General features: G+C 40.0%; 1 protein-coding gene across 1 annotated transcript; it reads right to left on the bottom strand.

The window, feature by feature from the left end:
* Positions 1 to 663: 663 nt before the first annotated feature.
* On the bottom strand, positions 664 to 4,154 carry tmem256 (transmembrane protein 256). The gene is made up of 4 exons (XM_062444821.1): positions 4,018 to 4,154; positions 3,318 to 3,355; positions 2,850 to 2,930; positions 664 to 1,554 (listed from the first exon to the last, which is right to left on the bottom strand). Exons 1-4 carry the CDS (start codon positions 4,097 to 4,099, stop codon positions 1,411 to 1,413), a joined length of 345 nt encoding a protein of 114 aa, XP_062300805.1. The 5' UTR covers positions 4,100 to 4,154; the 3' UTR covers positions 664 to 1,410.
* Positions 4,155 to 21,471: the final 17,317 nt, after the last annotated feature.

Genomic DNA, 21,471 nt, shown 5'->3' with positions numbered 1-21,471 from the left:
TATTGACAACTGTAAATCCACCTAGGATGCATTGTTCTAGATACATGTACCACATAAGCCAAATCTAGATGATCTGCAAAGTACTATGTGGGTAGCACAAACTCTTTTTTTGTTATGGGGTCACTTCATACAAAAAAAAAAAAAAAAAACAATTTAATGGTGGGAAAATCACTTTTCATTCAATTAATTACCACAATGTAATAGTCATACATTCAGAATTTGATTTAATGGCATTTTAAGTATGTCAGGCGAAGTGTACTTAAAGTTTCATAAGTGTAAGTAATCATTATGCAGCATGGCCCCTTTCAGTGATATTATTATATGTTTAATATTAGTAGATTACTATTATTCATGTATTTATATGTGTAATTAGCTTCTGAATGTTGTAGCTGGTCGAGGTGGAGCTAATTTTAGTTGCTTCATGCAGTTTAATCTATAATAATGAATCATTTTTTATTTGAAAATATCCAAATCTAGAGTGACTATCCTACAACAGTACTTTCATAAATGTATCTTTCACCACAGTCAATATCTATTCATGAAATAAGCAGTATGCAGATATCTACATATAGAATACAATAGAAAACACATTATTAGCATGCGATACCCAATGGATCAGACTTGGCGATCACTTCACTTGTAAAAATGAGACATCAAACTGTATGAAAAAAAAGTTTTTATTTCCCTGAAATCCTTCACATTGTTTTCTTTATTTTTACTCCATTAGCCACAGAGCTGCAACAATTAGTCAACTGACCGCAACTTTTGCTGATGATCGATTAATTGATTCAGTTATTTCTTAAACAAAAATGCTACACGTTTGTTTTCTGTTATAATAAACAAACGTTGGGTTTTGTACTGTTGGTCTGACAAAAAGAGGCATTTGAAAGCATCATCTTCAGCTCAAGGCCAGCTTTCATTATTTTACTTTTTAAAGACCAAACAATTGATCGATTAGTCAGAAAAACGTAGTGAATGATGTAAAAACAAAGAAGTACAACATATTGTTTACTGTCAAAAAACTGCATTGGGAGGTTAAATTAGACATTTCCATTCCCAGCACAAAATTATAATGCCATTGAATATATACGATCACCAAATCTAAAATATATCTATTTTAAATGTGACAAAAATACATGACACAATCACATGCTTCTCCATTCAAACTCAAACAAAATACTCAAAGGGCACCAGTCAGAAAACAGACAGCAATGGCAGAAGAGTGATAATCCTGTTGTGACCTTATCTCCTGCTGACACCCACAGCCCAGAGCAGGGAGCGGTTAGATGGGTGAAATAACTCAGCACTTTTAACCTCTCAAATCTCAAAAGCTCTCCAGTTCGTCCATTAGCAGTCTGACAGTTTGGTGTCACGCGGCGGCCCTGCGGAGGAGACCTGAACTGTTACAGTTCAGAGAACCATGGCGAGCCAGCCAGCGATCATAGCCATGCCTCCCATGGGAGCAATCTTGCGAAGACCAGGGTCTCCAGTTAGGGCCTGGTGGTACAGAGAGCCGCAGAACATCCCCATACCTGCCAGAAGGAGGGTACCAGCCTGTATATGAGGGGAGAGAGGAGAAGCATGAGCATCATTTTGAATTCAGTTTCCACCAACAGATTGTAGATATAAGATGACTAAATCAAGTTTTACATGATAAAGAGTGTCAAATACCAACACAGCAAGTTAAAAACCAAGGCCAAATATACTGTTTATTTTTAGTTCCTAACCCCCTACCTATCTACCTTTCACCTACCTGTGAAAACACACATTTCATTTTGTTTGCTCAAGTAGCTCTTCATCAACACCACCTGTCATGTTCCAAATAAATCTGGCCAATATATCAAAATGATGTCAACATTGTGATATGAGAGTAGATGTCATCTTAGATTTTGGTAATATTGTAATATGACATAAGTGTTGTCTGTAGTCTGAGAGTAATGTAACTTATCAGACTGTTCTAGCTGTCTTTACCCACTGAGACATTATACCCACATTACTGATGATTATTTATCATAAAATCTCATTGTGTGAATATTTTATGAAAGCACAAATAGTCATCTCTACAATATTGACACAATATTGATAGAGGTCAAAAATATTGTGATATTTGATTTTTTTCCATATCACCCAGCTCTAGTTTCAAATGTGTTTTAAATTACATTTCATTTATTTCCAACTTTTTATTTAATTACAATATTATATTACAATATATTATTACAATAATTGGTCTCTTTTTTTCCAATGGGTTTGGTCAAGTTTTCATTCACAACTTTGAATGGCTGAAACTGGATTTTACAACTATTTCAGCATTTTAATGTTCTGTCTTTCTTTTTTTCACCTTTTCATTTCAGCTTTTCTGCTCCCTTGACAACGCGTTTTCACTCTGTCCCAAAATATTATGTATAATATAATTCCCTGGTTGGGAATAACTGAAGTACAGCTTCTGCTAGTCTTTGGCAGCCTGTTCTATAACAGTTTTTATTACTAAATCATCTCTCTTACACCTCCTTACAATAGCATTTTGTCGACTTATAATATAATATGCATCTTTGCATAGGCCTTCTACTGCTAATACTTTGCACTGCAAAGTTGATTTTTAAAAAGTTTTATACATTTATACATAACTGTATAAAACCACCGTGGAGGTTTCAAATGCACTCAAAAAATATTAAACTATAATTCCCCTGTAGTGCTAAGGCACCAGTTTGTTCAAAAACAGCATCTTATGTAATAACGGTCTAAAGGAATACTGGTGTTCTCAGTGAAGGCGGACAGGAAATGAGAGTTTGATTTTAAGGACACTGAAGTGCATCCAGCCCTGCAAGCTGATATTAGGCATCCATACTCACCACAGCAGGTTTGCCAGAGTGGGCAGCACCCAGCAGGGCCAGGCTGTGGTAGAAATGGTACTTGTTGGCAGTTTCAAATAACTGAAGAGGCAGACAAACAGAGAAAGAGCTTTCAGGAAAATTCCTCTCCAATCAAGTCATTTTAGTGAATCGAAGATTTCCTGGAAAAAGAGCTACTACCGCAGAGAGTAAATGGATCAAAAGAGGACATTTAATGACACACTGGTTTGAAGGGGAAAATTTCCTGGATCTGTTATACATCATTTTCATCAATCAGGCTAGATGTCTAATCACACACACTGAAAAAAGTATCTATTCTTAAATGGATTATATTGCTAGTGTCAGTCGATGCAGCGCGAGTGGTGCAAGGCACTCAACATTGAGCACAAACAAACCTCAAAACTACATCTTTTCAATATTTTAACAACAAAATCATGTGTTTCCATACTATTAGTACTATTTACATACCACTCTCTGGTAATCGTCAGGGTCGCTGTGTTTGAAACCTAAAATAAGAGACACAGGACAGAAAAAACACATAATGCAGGGTGTGACATGACATGTTATAATCTACATTTGACACATACAGCAATTATTAGACTTAAGGAGCTTTCTAAGTTTTCCTTGAGATCATCACACACTCTATAGTCATGATGTTTATCTTGGTGTGGACTTTAATCAATGCTTATGACCAATGGCATAGTTTTGTATACACTCAGCCATAACGCAATATAAATATTATCTCAGGATACAAAGCATTATCAGTGCAGCCATCATATACCCAAATACAAATGTTATAGCACCAAACAGCAATGGTGCAAAGAGCATCCACTTAACACCAACCTAAATGAGCCCCTATCTTCTACCATGATACCCTCTTGGTGCGGGTCACCTTGATTATGAAACTGTTTATTTATCTCCCATAACGGGCTGCTTGCTGACTGCTTTTGGATGCCGAATTTAACATTAGCATATTACACATTAGCAGAAGCTCTTCATTCTTCTTTTACAGCTTAGCAGTTGTTAGGATACACAAGCAACCCTTAAATTAGCATGTTTTTGAACGGAGGCTGGCGTAGACATGCCAGTCCGTCCTGGTATTGTTTACTATGAAGCCTAATGAACAGGCTAATCCATGTATGGATAGTTAACTGATGTCAGTCTGTACCGTGAGCCCCGTACGCCCCAGCTGCCACAGCAGAAGCCCCGGACAGGGCTGCTAGCCTCCGGACAACAGCAGCAGCGGTCATTTTAACTCCGTGTGGTTTAGATTAACAGACAGCCGGAAGAGTGAAGGGGATGGTGCCTTCAATGTCCTTTTGTAAGCTCCGTTTTTTGAAAGGTGCGCTCGAGTACTATTAGTGGCAAACTAGCCATGTAGTCTACATTGTAACGCACTGTTACAAATAATATAAACATGTGATGTAAAAATAACAAATAATAGAGAAGAAGGAACGGGAAAGCAATCAGATGTGGGAAATATTATATTATTATTCTGCAGACATTTACAGTTATAGTTTTTAGTGTTTATTTCATTACAAATACATTTTTAACAAATATTAGAAACGTGGGCTAGAGTAATTACTGGTACACAAAGGTCAAAAGGGATACAAAACAATTAGCCTACAGGTGCCAGCAATTAAATTTTACCCTAGGCCAGTTTTCTTTAAAGGATTCTCATTGGTCCATTACCTGATGCAGAGGAAACGCAGGCTTATATGTTTTATTTCTTTTAATTAATTCAAGGAAATAATTGATTTATAACACTGTTAAGGACTGTATCTGGAGGGGGAAAACATGTAATCAAACAGTATTTCTATTTGACCAGCAGCCAGTGCTTGTGAGAAACAGATCTGTTATGGTTATCATATGTTTATCGTTTGTTTATTGTTGCTGTCTTTTATTTCATTTTATTTTACTTTATCTCATTTTAATTGATGTATATATTTTTATATTATATTTTCATCATCTCCTTCCTGCATTTCATTGTCCTCTACCTTCATCTTGTCAATGTCGGTCTTTTTACTGCTCTGTGTTGTGTGTCTTGATTTGTATTGTACTGCTTTTGCTTTGTCTGTCAAAGCATTTTGTAAACTCTGTTTTTAAAAGGTGCTATATAGATAAAGTTGTTGTTATTATTATTATTATTATTATTATTATTATTATTATTATTATTATTATTATTATTATTATTATTATTATTACTGTCACATATGCTAAAGATGGGGCAGATGTGTTCTTCCCTGGCATGTGCAAGTATGTATGGCTTATCTAGTGAAAATAGTATGGGCCAACCATGTTTTTAATGCCTCTCTTGGAGTCTAGTAGGCTATTAGTTTGTTACAGGAGTGAAGTCAGCTTTCATCAGGGGGCCAAATATGTTGCTGAAGGTCCGGATTTGACCCACAGGTCGCTATTTGCCTACCACTGCACACTGACATCATGCTTCTCACATCAGTTTTGGCTTGTCCACTACCCTAATTACAACATACCACTGAGTCCTTGAAAGCAGCAGCACCACAGGGCCACTGCCATGAAGGCTTGAACCAAAATGGCGACCGCCGTGCTACAGTTTCATCCCACAGGGCAGATTTCAAACTCCACAGAGATATTTGACATTAACGTGACACTTCAGCCATCATTGTTATATCCTTAGGCAACGTGTTAAGACCATGTATATGTAGATATAAGCATTTTCCTGTGTCTGGTCAGTACTAATTATGCTTCAAAGTTCAAGTGAAACAAGACACAGTGCTAGGGTAAAAGTTAAAAAGCACTTTAAGTCTTCTTTTATCATTTCATTCTTTTTTATGTGTGTGTTAAATCTGGAGCCAGCACAATTAAACTCAGAGGATAGAAAAGGCCCCAAAATCACTGTTGATAACTGACCTTCATTTCATAAATGGGAAAGAAAATCAAACCCTTTATTTTTCTCTGTATTTATTTTTATACCTCTGCTTTGTTTAATACCTCACATGTGAAATGCATTATTCATGGCAGCTCTGAATTATAGGCCTACTATTGTGCTGCTTTTGTATGAATAATTAATTTTCTCCACAGAGGGGTTGCTTTTGAAAAGGGTGCATGCTGCCCTTTTTTTTCCAGCACCACTGTAAGCAATGCACCAAATTGCCGCAAAACCACTGAATGATAGGCTTCGTGGTGTAGAGGGTGCATTAGTGTGCAGCACTTTGCAATTTGTCCATCACTGCAATTTGGGGAAAAAACGGTAAATGTCTCTGCTTTAAGCAAATGACTAATGTTTGATGTGTTTTCATGCCAGTAGAGGTGTTGAGGACTAATGTTGGTGTTACCCTCTGATAAAAATACACTAATCCCTGCTGAGGGCCCACCAAAAGGGGGTGCTGTATTACTTTCTCACCTGCCAAAGTGTGTCCAGAGAGGGTGTGTGTGTTCATGTGTGTGTGTGTGTGTGTGTGTGTGTGTGTGTGTGTGTGCGTGCGTGCGTGCGTGCGTGCGTGCGTGCGTGCGTGCGTGCGTGCGTGCGTGCGTGTGTGCGTGTGCAGGGGGACTTCTTCCAATTATCATATTGAAATTACACAGGGTCACACTGCATTACTGGAGAGTCGCTAAACCACATTTTCTGCCGAGCCTCGTCCTTAGCTGACTTTGACACAGCATTAACACAATGCATACAATTAACACATTTTAATGACCATGTAACTAATTAAAAATAAGCCTTGTGAGTCACAAGCCTTCTTCGTCGACTGTGAGCCTAACCTGTGGCGAGAGTGGGTGCATTTGTGTCAAAGCTTGTATGGGTCTGTCTTCATCGGGCATGTGTGTATTTGAGGATGTGTGGACATTTCTTTGGCGTGATTTGTGAGGAATGTGTTGTATGCAGAGGGATGCTTGCTTACTCGCTCCAGAATCCACTCACACACACACATACACACACACACAGGTCATTTTCATTCTGGCCTGTGGCAGATGGGACAGCAAGGACAACAATAAAGTATGGCTTTACATCTTGTTTTCACAGACAAGCAGCAAATTATCTCTAAGTCCCAGCAGCTGTGTGCTATGAGGTTCCTCCAAGAGCCAACATCCATCTCACTTCAGGCAGCTCGCCTGCCTGTCCTTTTCTCCGCTCAAACTCTCAACGTGTTTGTGTGGACGTGTGTGTATGTATGCGTCTGATCGCGTCAGATTGTTTGCCCCCGGGCTGTCTTGTTGCGATCGAGCGGCCGTCTGAGGAAACATTCGACTCACAAGAAAAACACCAGTCGCTTCAAACGTGGAAACCGACTGAGCACTTCCTGCAAATGGAAACTGGTAGCTTGTCTTGCAACTTACACATTTACATGACAGTTGCCGTTGCCTAACGCTGTCCTTCAGCCTGCTGCCGCCGCTTAGGTATCCATATTCACATTTTTAAAAAAGTGTACACACACCTGGAATATCTCCTTTTTCTTTCAACTTAATGTACTGCCGTGGGTTGTTTGGGCAATCCAATTTCCCATCCTTCTTAGCTATATTATTAGGTATATCTGGCGGCATTGCATCTTTAATGCAAGGCACATAAAGTGGAAACAGTCTGTCTTGTCAACATAGAAATAAAGATTCGGCTTTGTTTTTCTTCAACAGGTAACAAGACAGAAACACTGGCAAGACCTCAAAGTCATCTGGAAGTGTCATCCATCTCTTCCGCTGTCACGCTCTCACTTTCTTGTGTTTGAGAGTGAAAATACAGCAAGAAAACCGACAGGATGGCTTCACCATGCAAGCAATGAAATCCTGTGTTTTGTGTGCCAAAAGCTTTTCCTGCTGTGCTCCCTCCCTGATAACAAAATTTTAAAAGAACCCCTCCCCATTTCTGAAATTCTCCATTAACCTTGATGTGTTTTGACGGTTGCAGCCCTTCAATGTCTTCGGCTCTCTTTGAGATGCTGCAACCACAGCCAATTATCTATCTGTTAGGGCGCTTTCATGTCTCTGAGATGTTTAGTCACAAATGTACGTATTGTGCCCCAGTGTCACAGCTCTTCATGCTCCAGCTCTGTCACTCGTCTATGTCATTACATCCCTTTCAGCAAAGAGGAAAGAATTGAGGGAAGAGAGGAATGGAGGCTGAGAGAGATAGAAGAGACAGGCCTGTCGAGTGACATTTTGTCTTGGTGTCCAGGCTATTGTGTGCCAAGGGAGACAACACCAGTCATTGCCATTACACTGGCTGGCAGAGCGGCACACACACATACACTGGACCAAAACAGCCTCAGGTGCACACACACACACACACACACAATAACATTTGTCTCCATACTCATGTCAACACTGAAAAATATTGCTCTGTGGTTGTTTTCTGCAATATAGTTCAATTTTCTTTCTTTTGTTGATTGCATGGCAGGTTGTTTGTGATACCAAGAACTGAAATTATTATATGTGAGGCTCCAAACAACCAAACAATGCAATCAAAAGGCATTCAAACTTATTAATCTGCTGAATGAAAAAAAACAGAGTCACACTCTTGTTAATATAAGGTTGTTTGTCCCCGGCATTGATGCATGTGCAAAAGAGAGTAGAAAAAAAACCACATTCAGGCACACACAAGCATAAAATCCCAAATATGCATACACGCAACACTTGCACACACACACACACACACACAAAGTTGCGGTTACAGCAGGCTCCCCACGCCGAGTGAGCATAATTAGCACACTCGTTAAGCTCATCTGCATCTCTCTTCAAAGGAGATCGATGCAAATGGATAGGATTTAGCCACTGGCAGCAATTAGGCCGAAAAAATATCCTAGCAGGAGAAACTTGGTTACAGTGAGGCAAAGTCGGTTTCATCGTGGGAAAGAAATGTATTTACTGCCCCTGCACCGGGTGCATAATACAATTTCAAAACGAATGCTTTCATTTAATATCATGTCAAATCAAGTTATGTTTAATCACATTGTATACCAGCACTCGTGTATATCACATAATCCTTGGCTTTTAGGGAGAATGAAGTTTCACTGGGAAAACATGACACTATTTATCCTACTAAGTACTGTCTGTGTATCCAAAGCTTAATTGCACTTATTCATCCGTGCCATAGAGCTCTGTTGTTGTCCAAAAACACAAATGTGTATCAATCCACAGCTGAAAATAGTCCCCAATTGATGCACCATTTACTCCTGTTTGTGTAGAAGTTTGTTAAAAACTACAGTGTCAGATGTTTTAGGAAATGGCCGCGCCTTTAACAAAAACAAAACTATATATTTGTGATCTCATGTTCAGTATTGAAAGGAGGAAGTAATGTTTAATGTATTCAGATCGACTTGAAAACTGTGAATGTAACCATTAACCTTTGTGTTTTGTTGACACTGGCTTTATTTTTCTCATTGGTTGGTATCCCACCAAACCCAGTGTTGTATATATATTAATAATAACATTTTTAATTTTTGAGTGTCATTTATGTCATGCACTTAAAGCGATGGTTCGGTGTAATTTCGACCTAGCGTCATATGCACCATGAGGTCTATCTAACCACCCGTTCCGCTTTTTTTTTCATTTTGTCGCAAACTGGTGGAATTACAGCCATCAGCCGAATGGCTTAGTACAGGTGCTAATGTACCCACCAGAGTATCTTGTAAATTACCCCACTAATAATGCCTGGATTGTTATCAAACTTCTACAGTAGTACAAATAAGGTCCTTACTCATAAATCGATCAATCAATCAATAAATCAATCTTTATTTGTATAGCGCCAAATCACAACAAAGTTATCTCAAGGAACTTTACACATAGAGCACAGGTTCTAAACCGTACTCTTCAGGTTTTAATTATAAAGAGACCCAACATTCCCACATGAGCAAGCACTTAGCGACAATGGCAAGAAAAAACTCCCTTTTAACAGGAAGAAACCTCAGGCAGAACCAGGCTCAAAGTGGGCGGCCATCTGCCTCGACCGGTTGGGGTAGAGAAGAGAAGGAGCAAGAATAGGAGAGAGAGAGAAGCACATAGAAAATAAACATTGAAGCTAGAGGGTCCGGGACTGGAATCTGTCATCCGGACGTCTACAGGCCCAGATTACCTGTGAGACGAGAAAGCACAGACAACTCAGAATGTTATTGGATATAGATGGATGGATAGAGAGAGAGAGGAGGAGAGAGGAGCTCAGTGCATCATGGAGGTAGGAGTCCCCGGCAGTCTAAGCCTATAGCAGCATAAACTAGGAGCTGGCTAACTATAAGTCTTTTTAACAGGATTTGATGATCAATAGTAACGAAGGCAGCCCTAAGATCTAACAGGACGAGGACAGAGAGAAGTCCATTGTCTGATGAAGTTAAGAGGTCATTTGTAACTTTTACCAGTGCAGTTTCTGTACTATGATGAGCTCTAAATCCAGACTGAAAATCCTCAAATAAGCTGTTATTATTTAGAAAGTTACACAGCTGATTGGCAACTGCTTTCTCAAGGATCTTAGAGAGAAAGGGGAGGTTAGATATGGGCCTATATATAAATCGATGCATTGGAAAGTTTGTAAGTACACCAGGATTATCATTTTGACTCACTCCTCCATAAAGTTTCTTCTCGTGCGCAGCCAGGTCTTCATGTCCCTGACAGATAAGTAATCAGGGACTTGATCCTGCTGCTTCATGAGCATAAACTGCTTCCAGTGAGACCACACAGGATTTCGCGCGAGATCTCGTGGAGCGGGTGGTTAGATAGACCTCATGGTGCATATGACGCTAGGTCGAAATTACGCCGAACCATCGCTTTAAGTATTATATACAATTATTTACATTGATGTGAATTGTGCTTCAGAAGCAGCATGACATTTTCCTCCAAATGCCACGGAAGAATGCACGCATTCGCTCCTTCTTCTTCTTTTTCTTCACAATGACGTTCTCAGCCTCCACCTCCTCCTGCAGAACTTTGAACTCTGGTGAAGCTACCATCTCCTCCAGGTGTTCATTTTGAAGGCTCTCTCTGAGTGCAACCACTGGAGAAGTCTCCCTCTTCTCCAGAGGTGCCTCATTTAGGCTTTCTGCAGAAGCAACAACCACAAAGACATTAGTAGCAGAAACCTCAGGAGAAGCCCCTCTCTCCTCCAGAAGTCCCTCTTTAAGCCACTCTGAGCTGCTCTGGCTGGATGCTGGAGTCTGAACTTCAGGGTCCATGTCCTGTATCGCTGAGATGACGCCTTCTCTGAGACAGAAAGCACTTTCATTGTCAATTTGTTTAAAGGTCTTTGAGTGAAGTTCCATCTCCTTGAAGATGGCTCGGACCATGTATCGCCCTGCTGTGGTGCAGACCCCGAGCAGAAGATATCTGGAGATATCTCCATACTGGCTGAGAAAGGGAGCTGCTGTGCCAGTTAACAGTCTCCCCACCTCAGTGCTGGCAGCTTTAATTTTTTCTTCCATCTCTAGTTCTTCCAGGAAGAACTTTACAGTAATGTTGACCACCTCTGGGATGACTGGGGCAGTGATGTGTTCAAGCTCCAAGAGCTCTGCTGACTTTGCATCACCTGCAGAGTCTGGAGGAAGCTGGATGCCACCAAAAATTCTTAGCAGCTTGCTCTGCAGGGATGGAAGGAACGTTTGCACCAATTTCTCTGCCTTTGGGTGGATGACTTGCACAAACATTTGAAGGCCCTCCAGTGTGACCTTCCTGCCCCATAGCTGTGACAGCCGCTCTTCTTCTGTGATTTCCTGGTGGAGCTCCTCCTCCATCAGATTAAGGCAAAATCTCCTCGCCGTGGCCCAGCCCTGTCAACAACATAGTGAGATGATAAAGGTGAAAGTAGACTAGTGTTACATGCAGGTTTACATATCACAGAACAGTCTGAAGATTCACTATATTTTACTCACAAGTTCAGCCATGAGGAGATGTTTAATCTGATCTCTGTCAATCACTTCCTGAAACCTGTAAAAATAAAAAAAAGGTTGTGTTATCTTCTACAACTTTTATATATTTGTAAAAAGCTGTAATATAATATATGAGTTTTCTATCTTTGTACAAGTCAATTAAATTATCATGTTGACTCACTCCTCCATAAAGTTTCTTCTTGTGCGCACCCAGGTCTTCATGTCTTTGACAGATAAGTAATCAGGGACTTGATCCTGCTGCTTCATGAGCATAAACTGCTTCCAGTGAAACCACACAGGATTTCGCGCGAGATCTCGCGGAGCGGGTGGTTAGATAGACCTCATGGTGCATATGACGCTAGGTCGAAATTACGCCGAACCATCGCTTTAAGTATTATATACAATTATTTACATTGATGTGAATTGTGCTTCAGAAGCAGCATGACATTTTCCTCCAAATGCCACGGAAGAATGCACGCATTCTCTCCTTCTTCTTCTTTTTCTTCACAATGACGTTCTCAGCCTCCACCTCCTCCTGCAGAACTTTGAACTCTGGTGAAGCTACCATCTCCTCCAGGTGTTCCTCTTGAAGGCTCTCTCTGAGTGCAACCTCTGGAGAAGTCTCACTCTCCTCCAGCAGTGCCTCATTTAGGCTTTCAGCAGAAGCAACAACCACAAAGACATTAGTAGCAGAAACCTCAGGAGAAGCCCCTCTCTCCTCCAGAAGTCCCTCTTTAAGCCACTCTGAGCTGCTCTGGCTGGATGCTGGAGTCTGAACTTCAGGGTCCATGTCCTGTATCGCTGAGATGACGCCTTCTCTGAGACAGAAAGCACTTTCATTGTCAATTTGTTTAAAGGTCTTTGAGTGAAGTTCCATCTCCTTGAAGATGGCTCGGACCATGTATCGCCCTGCTGTGGTGCAGACCCCGAGCAGAAGATATCTGGAGATATCTCCATACTGGCTGAGAAAGGGAGCTGCTGTGCCAGTTAGCAGTCTCCCCACCTCAGCGCTGGCAGCTTTAATTTTTTCTTCCATCTCTAGTTCTTCCAGGAAGAACTTTACAGTAATGTTGACCACCTCTGGGATGACTGGGGCAGTGATGTGTTCAAGCTCCAAGAGCTCTGCTGACTTTGCATCACCTGCAGAGTCTGGAGGAAGCTGGATGCCACCAAAAATTCTTAGCAGCTTGCTCTGCAGGGATGGAAGGAACGTTTGCACCAATTTCTCTGCCTTTGGGTGGATGACTTGCACAAACATTTGAAGGCCCTCCAGTGTGACCTTCCTGCCCCATAGCTGTGACAGCCGCTCTTCTTCTGTGATTTCCTGGTGGAGCTCCTCCTCCATCAGATTAAGGCAAAATCTCCTCGCCGTGGCCCAGCCCTGTCAACAACATAGTGAGATGATAAAGGTGAAAGTAGACTAGTGTTACATGCAGGTTTACATATCACAGAACAGTCTGAAGATTCACTATATTTTACTCACAAGTTCAGCCATGAGGAGATGTTTAATCTGATCTCTGTCAATCACTTCCTGAAACCTGTAAAAAATAAAAACTTTTTATCTTCTAAAAGTTGTACATATTTGTAAAAAGCTGTAATATAATATATGAGTTTTCTATCTTTGTACAAGTCAATTAAATTATCATTTTGACTCACTCCTCCATAAAGTTTCTTCTTGTGCGCAGCCAGGTCTTCATGTCCCTGACAGATAAGTAATCGACTTGATCCTGCTGCTTCATGAGCATAAACTGCCTCAGCATCAGTTTCTGCAAGATAGATTCAGATTCAGATACAATCAACTCATAGAAACTCCATATTTTACTCAAATGTAACATTAAATTGAACAGTGCACCTTCACATTTGACAGTGACTTACTTCTGCTTGGTAGCAAGTTCGCTCTTTCTCTGAGAAAGACGATGGTCTCATTTCATGGATACGTTTGAAGATGATGTCCATTTTTAAGAGATGTAAATTTTCCACAGAGGGAAAAACAAAACAACAAATACAATAATACTAGCAAAAATACTAATTAATCACTAAAATAACAAGTAAACAGGTTTGTTAAACACAGAGCAACTATGTTGGTTTGGACAGCTGAGCAATCAGATACCAAATGAGATACCAAATGAGAATCTGCCAGTTAAGAGCATATAGAATGTAGAAATGACATCACTGGAGTGACTGACATCATCGAACGCAACAACATCATAATGGTGAAGATTCTGTCATAGAACAAATCACAACAAAGCACGGAATGTGATATTCAAATGAGGGAATCAAACTCAGACATCAATGGATTCATGTATTAAAGCATTTTTACATTTTTTCACAAAAGCCCCCAGCAGGTAATTCACAGGATCTACATTTTTAAAACCAGACTTGGCCAACTTTTCCTCTAACAGACAAAATAATTATAAATATGATATTATTTACTGTTTGGAAATCCAACACAGACCTCCACTGTTGTCCAAAAACTATTAAAATCGCATCAACAAGCCAATACATTGTAGTTTATTATGAGTCATTCTCACTTTCACCATCCTACAACTGTAAATACTCACTAGCATAATATAGATTAATGTTGAAACTGAAAACAGTCCTGATATAACCTACATTGTTGCTCTGTGGTTGAGTAACATTGTTGAAAACTTAAGCCTTTTAAATGTTTGCCTTGTTTTTTTATTTATTATTGTCCATCACTGTATGATCACTGTAGTTTTGTGTCCAAAACTCTTAACTGTGTTCAGTGCTTACCAGGAAATGTCAGAATGCTAACATGCTAAACTAACAGTGAACATTATCTGCTAAACATCTGCAAACCTGTTGTTAGTGTTAGCTGGTGTTAAACGGCAAAACGCTAACTAGTTAGCCAGTGCTAAAAGGAATGGAAACACACAAAAAACTGTCTGGGCTGTCTTATTTCACAGTTTGTGTGTTAGTAGGAGCATCAGAGACCCACATGTATTTGCACAAGCACCTTTAATGTTGTCATTGTGAGTACGATAGCATTTCGGCATTAGCATGTGACGTAGCACAAATCAAGGCTATGCTAGTGTGCCTCTCAACACTTTATTTATTTATTTATTTTTTACATTTTTGCACTACAGAATTTAATGGGTATTACATGTGAGCTGTGGAGCTGCTGGAATTGTGTTCATGGCTTCCCTAGAGCAAATGTCATATCGACTCCCTCTGTCCTCTGTGTTTTCCACCATCACTTCATCTACCAGGTGTGTAGTTGCATGTCAGAGTCAGAAAGTGAGAGTCAGAGCGGCAGTAGATTAGCCGGCGAGCATGTTAATCAAAGCTGTCACACAACATGTATACCAGTCACATCGTGGCATCATCCTCGGGGCTTCGGCAGCTCAGGTCATCCATCTCATTCACTTTACCTTGGTTATTCCTCCCTAGTCTTCCAGCTCTGTCGGCCTGTTTTCACACCTCTAATGAGTCCCCCACTGAATGCTTGTTTTTCTAAAACACCTGAATATCCACAACACTGCAGTGAGATGGATGTGTGGACGTCAGAAGCTCAATTTAAGGCTGGGAGAAAGGGAGGAAGGGATGGATGTTTATGTATGTTCAACATTATGAGACTTTTAATACTCGAACTAGGTACTTGTTGGTTAGAGGTGATCTGTAGATCCATCCCAGCCCTAAATCCATCAGAGGAGTGTTGCTTGGAAAGGGTATTTGGAGATATCTGATATGAAAGGAGGAGTGCAATTTATTGGCGGTCAAGCCTTTCTGTCTGGCATTGTTGTGGACAAGCAAGAAGAAATCACAGAGAAGAATCTAGATGGCAGCGTAAAGGCTTCTACAATCAGCTATTTTCTGTTTGGAGGAAAAGAGAGCAAAGAGGAACAGAGAAGAAAATCATTGCGACAGCTTCACAGCTGGTGGAGGAGATGTTTGATATTTTATTTTTACTTTTTCAAGTAGGCCTCTTATTTAATGCTGCTCTGCTCAACCACTGTAATGGAGACTACATTTCTATACCCCCATCCATCCACTATGGTTCATTTTAATGGCTGTACATATTTCACTCTGGCACAATATTTGTATATTTGTCTACATGTTCAAAACACTTACATTAAAATGTGTGCACCCACCATCTGCCTTAACTATAGATTTAATCTGAATGCAGCTTTCACAGTAAGGCTATTTTTTTTAGTGCTGTAAAAAAAAAAGAAAGAAAAAAAAGACACATACAGTATCTACAATTGCCAAGACAGACATATTTAAGGACACAGGAGTGTACATTTTGACGGTAATTGATTAAAATAGTTTCTATAAATACCTGGAGAGGCAGGCTTGGAAAATGTAAAGCTAAAATTGTTGATAAATCAATTAAATTCTTAGATTTGTATCCAATTTTACTGATATGCACTTTATGAACCACTATGTTTGGCAAAACAATTGAAAACTGCCGACATACATTCACATGGGTACATTCACAATAGTTCTCAAACTTCCCTGGACCCCTTTCGGAAGTAGAAGCCTTCTACCCCATTCGCCACTTAAACTAATTCAAAGGGTGAGTTAAACCAAATTACAAATGGAATATTTTGCTACTTGGCCCCAGCAGTATCTACTGTAGCCATGCAGATAGGTTTGGTTTCATTTGTCCAGGTTTTGGAATATGTGACTCTAATTTTGTGGATTATCCAGCAATCCGAGCCATTTTTAATCCCACATGAAACAGATTCATTAAAACTGCATTATTTGTGACCAGTGGAAGAAGTAAAAAACACAATATTGATATGGAGAAAACATTAGCACAGAGTTGGTTATTTACATATTCAGCAAACAGTGAGCAACATCAGCATTCATTTGTAGTTATGTTTCTGGCCATTATTGTGATTTTTTGTTATTTATATGCCGTTATGATGCAGGATATCTAAGCCAGACACTGTCAAATTTCCAGAACTTGAGGTCAACATATGTACAGTAGAAATGGTCTCTGGAGGTCCAAAGCTCAGGTTTCAACCTGCTCGTTGGGTATGCCCACAAATGGAGCTCCATTAAGTAGCCTTGGTTGCTAAGGTTCTCTCATTTGTCGTTTGCTCGGCTTGGATTTTGGCTTGGCGATGTACGGATGCATTTAAGAAATCGACCATTCGAGAAAAGAACAAGAAAAAGTAGAGAAACCCAACTACTACTGTTTGCTTCATGGTTTGTTAACATTGTTTCCGGAGCCAACAGAAGTCTCCTGAGGGGCGGCTTCCAAGAGTGAAGTAAAGTTCACTAAACTTTTCACTTAAACCAGCTTCCTGCTGCTACTGCTGCTGGTAATGGGGTTAATGAGAGTTCTGGGCTCGAAAACCAAAACAATGATCTAAAAAAATTGTTAAATCCCTGTAGAGCTGCTGTAGAACTACAGAGGTGAGTGATAACTGTTGGTGGGTCTGTAACTCTGAGCAAAACCTGTAACATTACACTGTTATTTAGCTATTGTTCTAATAAAACTAGTGATTAGTGCAGCTAATAGTTCACTTCTCTTCATCTTTAATTATCCGCTTAAGTATTGACATTATGCTCTCTTGTACAAAGCACATGTAGTATTATGTTTAGTAGTTTCCATTTGTTGAATCCTTATCTAGATCCAATTCTCTGCTACTGCAACAAGCCCAGTCTCCCCATGGGGACCATTAAGATCTCATCTAATCATCTCATCTAATAATGCTGAAAAATTCAAGTGTTCAGCACATCGTAAGCAAACTATTGCTTTAAAGTGAATGTCATCCATCTGGAACAATGATGTTGCTGGTGATAGAGTTGTTTGAGTTGTCTGTCATTTGGATACACTCTCCCAGAGGAGCTGCTTTTATTATGTTGATTTGGCTCCACTCCTTCTGCTGTCTCTCCTTTTACAAGCGTCTTGCTCATAAGGCAGCAAGCTGCAATGGCAGCAAAAGAAATGCGAACAGTGGATGAATTAAATATATCAAAAAAAATTACTGTCAGCAAAATGTCAGACAAGGATAAGCCTTGCCTAATAAACTGTAAAATTATGTCTCATCCTGTTTATTGTTCATGATGGAGTGTGCACGTGGACATAGAATTACACACGCACAGACCCTTAAGCATGTCGGACAGCCGAAACTCACGCACACTCCAGTGTTTGTACTGGTGTTTGTGTGTGAGACAATGACAGAGCATAATACAATGTGTCTGCTTTTCAAATTATTCTGGTTTATTATAACTTGGGTTTAATTGTTATGATGATACTATCAGCAGTGGCAAGTTACTTGAAAAATGAAATCAATCACTCATTCTTGTTGAGAATTATTCATTATTCAACAGCAAAGGTAATTTTGAAAAACTTTTTCACTCATTTCATTACTTGAGTTTGTCAGCTCACCTCCATCAAAGGTGCCTTTAAGTGACACATTCTGTATTCAACATGTTTGAAAATGACATATTGAGGTCTAACCAGCAGCCAGCCTACAATTTACCAGTGGTTAACATGTAAATAACAAAAATTTGGACCCTTTCTCCTTTTTGGCAGAGTCCTCCCTCGACCTCTAACCTCTACACCAAGCTAGGACTTAACAGATCAGTCACCCCGCTGTAAGCAGGTAGACAAAGCAGATATCAAAGCTGCCTCCAACTCCTGGTAATACAGCCAACCAACCCTAAACATGATGAAATATATGAGATAACTGTAATAATGGAATTTCAAATTGTAATGCCTCACAGTACCCTTTACTAGAGAAAAGAATCACATTGCTATATTATATATATGGGAAACAGTGACATTGATCAAAAGAAGGAAACACCATTAGATGAACAGATTGTACACATCCCAGGTTAGCCAGATATATTTGGATGAAAAAACAAATGTCAAACTTAAAATTATTACCCAAATTTTCCATTGTTAATGTCCATCAACGACTGTACTTGCAGTATATATCCATACATACTGTAGATTTCCTGCAGATTAAGGAATTATAGCAAACATTGTGCTTAATTTCAGTATCACCTTCAAATGAAGTAGTTTCAATAATCCAGCAAAACTATTGGCTTGTTTACAACCTGCAGATCTTTCCACTTTTATTTCTTATGGCTGGCTTCAATTTAGCAATGTTCCCATTTTCTCAGAACTTCATAGCGAGAACAACATCGTCATAACCAAGTTGTAATGAACTGAACTAATCCAAAAAGTCATTTTGGAAGCTTATCCTTTTATTTGTCAGTGTGTGATGTTTTTGCAACGATCTAATGTCTTATGAGAGTAGAAGCTAATGAGAAAGCAAATTAGTTTGTATACTTGAAGAGGAAAATTGTTATTGTTAAATATAAAGGGTTAAAGTGAGAGTCAGGTTAGAGTGCAGGTTAATGTGTACAAATGGAAAGATAAGCTTTAGTCCAACATCAATTGCAAGATGGGATGTGTGTGTGTGTGTGTGTGTGTGTGTGTGTGTGTGTGTGTGTGTGTGTGTGTGTGTGTGTGTGTGTGTGTGTGTGTGTGTGTGTGTGCAAGCCTGACATTTGCCATCGTCCATCACCACTAAAGGAAGAGGGGGTCTCCTCCATGCTTCATATCAAATAAGCACATTTTCTCTTTATGTGAATTTACTATCTCCTTACTATGAATTATACATCAGTCCTGAGCTCTTCTCTCTCAGCAGGCTCCCACTCACACACACACACACACACACACACACACACACACACACACACACACACACACACACACACACACACACACACACACACACACACGCCACACACGCCACACAAGCAAAGGCACAAGAACAGACACAGCATACGGACCTATTAATGTTAATCATGACTACATGTGCATATATGATCACAAGGCCATAAACTCAAAGTTTTCAGGGCATAGGAAGTCATAAAAAATGCAAAGTCACACTGTGCAGGTCTCTTTCTCTCTTTCATACCTCAGCGTGGCAGCCTGCATTGATGGGACATGTGGTGCTGCAATTAGCGCTGGCCAATTCTTGGATGTGGAGACCATGCCAGTGCTCAGATGGGTACAATTAAAAGCAGATGCCATTCCAGCTAATGGGGTATGTATGTGTATGTGTGTGTGGCAGGGTGATGCTGAGTTATATAGACAAAGAGAGGGGGTGGCATACGATGAGAACCAATGCAAGTGGAGCTACTCTAGCGCTAATCTTGCAGGCACCCTGCTGCTACAGATCAGAGAAAGAGGGATATGGTCCCCGACCCCAAGGGACTGGAGGCTTGCTGAGGAGCAGAGATATAGGAAAACAGGGAAGGGGGGGAGGCAGAGGAGAGTAGACTAACATAGTTAACCATCCGAGGCAGAGAAGCTTTGAGCCTGGGAAATGGAAGACAGGTGAGGGCAGGGAATGAAAGCATCACCAGGTCATCGGCTGGAGGTGAGAATGAAGAAGAAGGAAGAGAGGAACAGGGTGAAAGAAGGCTTATTGCAACAAGGGAGCAGATGTAAAATAGGAGAAGAAGGCGGAGAGGTCGATGGAAACTGCTGGGAATCCACCAGGAGAGATTTGCTGAGAGATGAGCAGGGGGTGGAGGAGGGAGGGAGCGAGTAGTTGTGGTCTACAAGCACTGATGTGCTGAGGAGATGTTATTGGTCTGAACAATCAATCACTGCTTCTTTTTTGGCCGTTTAATTTTTCTACATTAGTTTAAAGCATACTGCAGATTAGTTTTCCTTTAGCTCTCACTTGATCTTGAATTGATACATTAGCACTTGAGGTGTCAGTCCACTAAATATTACATCCCTCCAACTGTATCCACACCTTTTCAATTCATCACTTTAAATCATCAAAAACACTGCATTATATTTTCAACCTTTATGTATCTTTTGTGCCCGTCTTGTTTTGTAACATGGGTGAGGATTTTGAGTCCACCTGATGAATGTTAGGTCCAATATTCACTCTCTGTTTAGCTCTGATTTGTAGTCCACCAACTCCCGCGGGGACATATCTGTCTGTTTATCTGCCAAATATGCTCCTCTATGTTACCAGGTCATTGCTAACTTTATCTGTGCAATGCTGGGCAAGAAGTCTACTTTGGGTTCATCTAGCTTTTTTGCCAGAGTGGGGTTGACTAGAGCAGTGAGACTGAACCAAAACAGAACAGTTGTTACCAAACGAATGAGCTGAAAGACTATACTAGCAACACATTTCACATTACATATAGTCATTATGACCCATTTTTATATAAAAGTATTGATTGGTGCAGCTTTAAAGTGGATACATTGGAAAATGCCAGCCTTTCCCATTTGAGTGAATGTAGAAGAGAGAGCCTTTTGAAAAAATGGACATCATTTCTCAAACCCTTCACAAATAAGGTAACTCTGCTTATCACCAGGTTTTTTCATGGCCTCCAGCTCCCTTTTCAGTGTACTATAACTTATGCCAGCCTTGGTTAAGAAGTAGCATTTAAGAACCTTAATCAAATGACTACTTGTGCAGTTGTCTGGCAACAGAAACAGAAGGATATCAATGACACTATACATATATTACATATATTGTGTGATCAGTGAAATGGTACCAAGAGGCGGAAGCCAACATTGAAGTACCTTCAAGTGCTATGCCATCAACAGCCACTAGATGCTGGTTCTAATTGAAACCCATTCAAAAAGCATCAACTTCACACTAGAAATGTAAGTCATGTAGTCAATGAGTCATGGTCACAGAAGCTAAATTAAAGCCCTCTATTAAGTGTGCTGGTTATCAAACTCAGCTTTAATGTGGACCATGTGGGTGTTGATTGAACAGGTGACATCACCACCTTTATACATTCTATGAATGGCGCACATAATGAGAAACTTCACAATG

This window comes from Scomber scombrus, chromosome 23 (assembly GCF_963691925.1).
Source record: "Scomber scombrus chromosome 23, fScoSco1.1, whole genome shotgun sequence".
Classification (NCBI taxonomy): Eukaryota; Metazoa; Chordata; class Actinopteri; order Scombriformes; family Scombridae; genus Scomber; species Scomber scombrus.
This window is presented reverse-complemented; position numbering and strand designations above follow the sequence as displayed.

Bases quoted from the DNA above. Each gene is read 5' to 3' on its own strand.
- tmem256 (XM_062444821.1), bottom strand. From the start codon at position 4,099: ATGACCGCTGCTGCTGTTGTCCGGAGGCTAGCAGCCCTGTCCGGGGCT. The intron at 2,931-3,317 runs GTATGTAAATAG...CTGCCTCTTCAG, and splicing joins CTGACGATTACCAGAGAGTG to TTATTTGAAACTGCCAACAA. The intron at 1,555-2,849 runs GTGAGTATGGAT...CCTCATATACAG, and splicing joins ACTCTGGCAAACCTGCTGTG to GCTGGTACCCTCCTTCTGGC.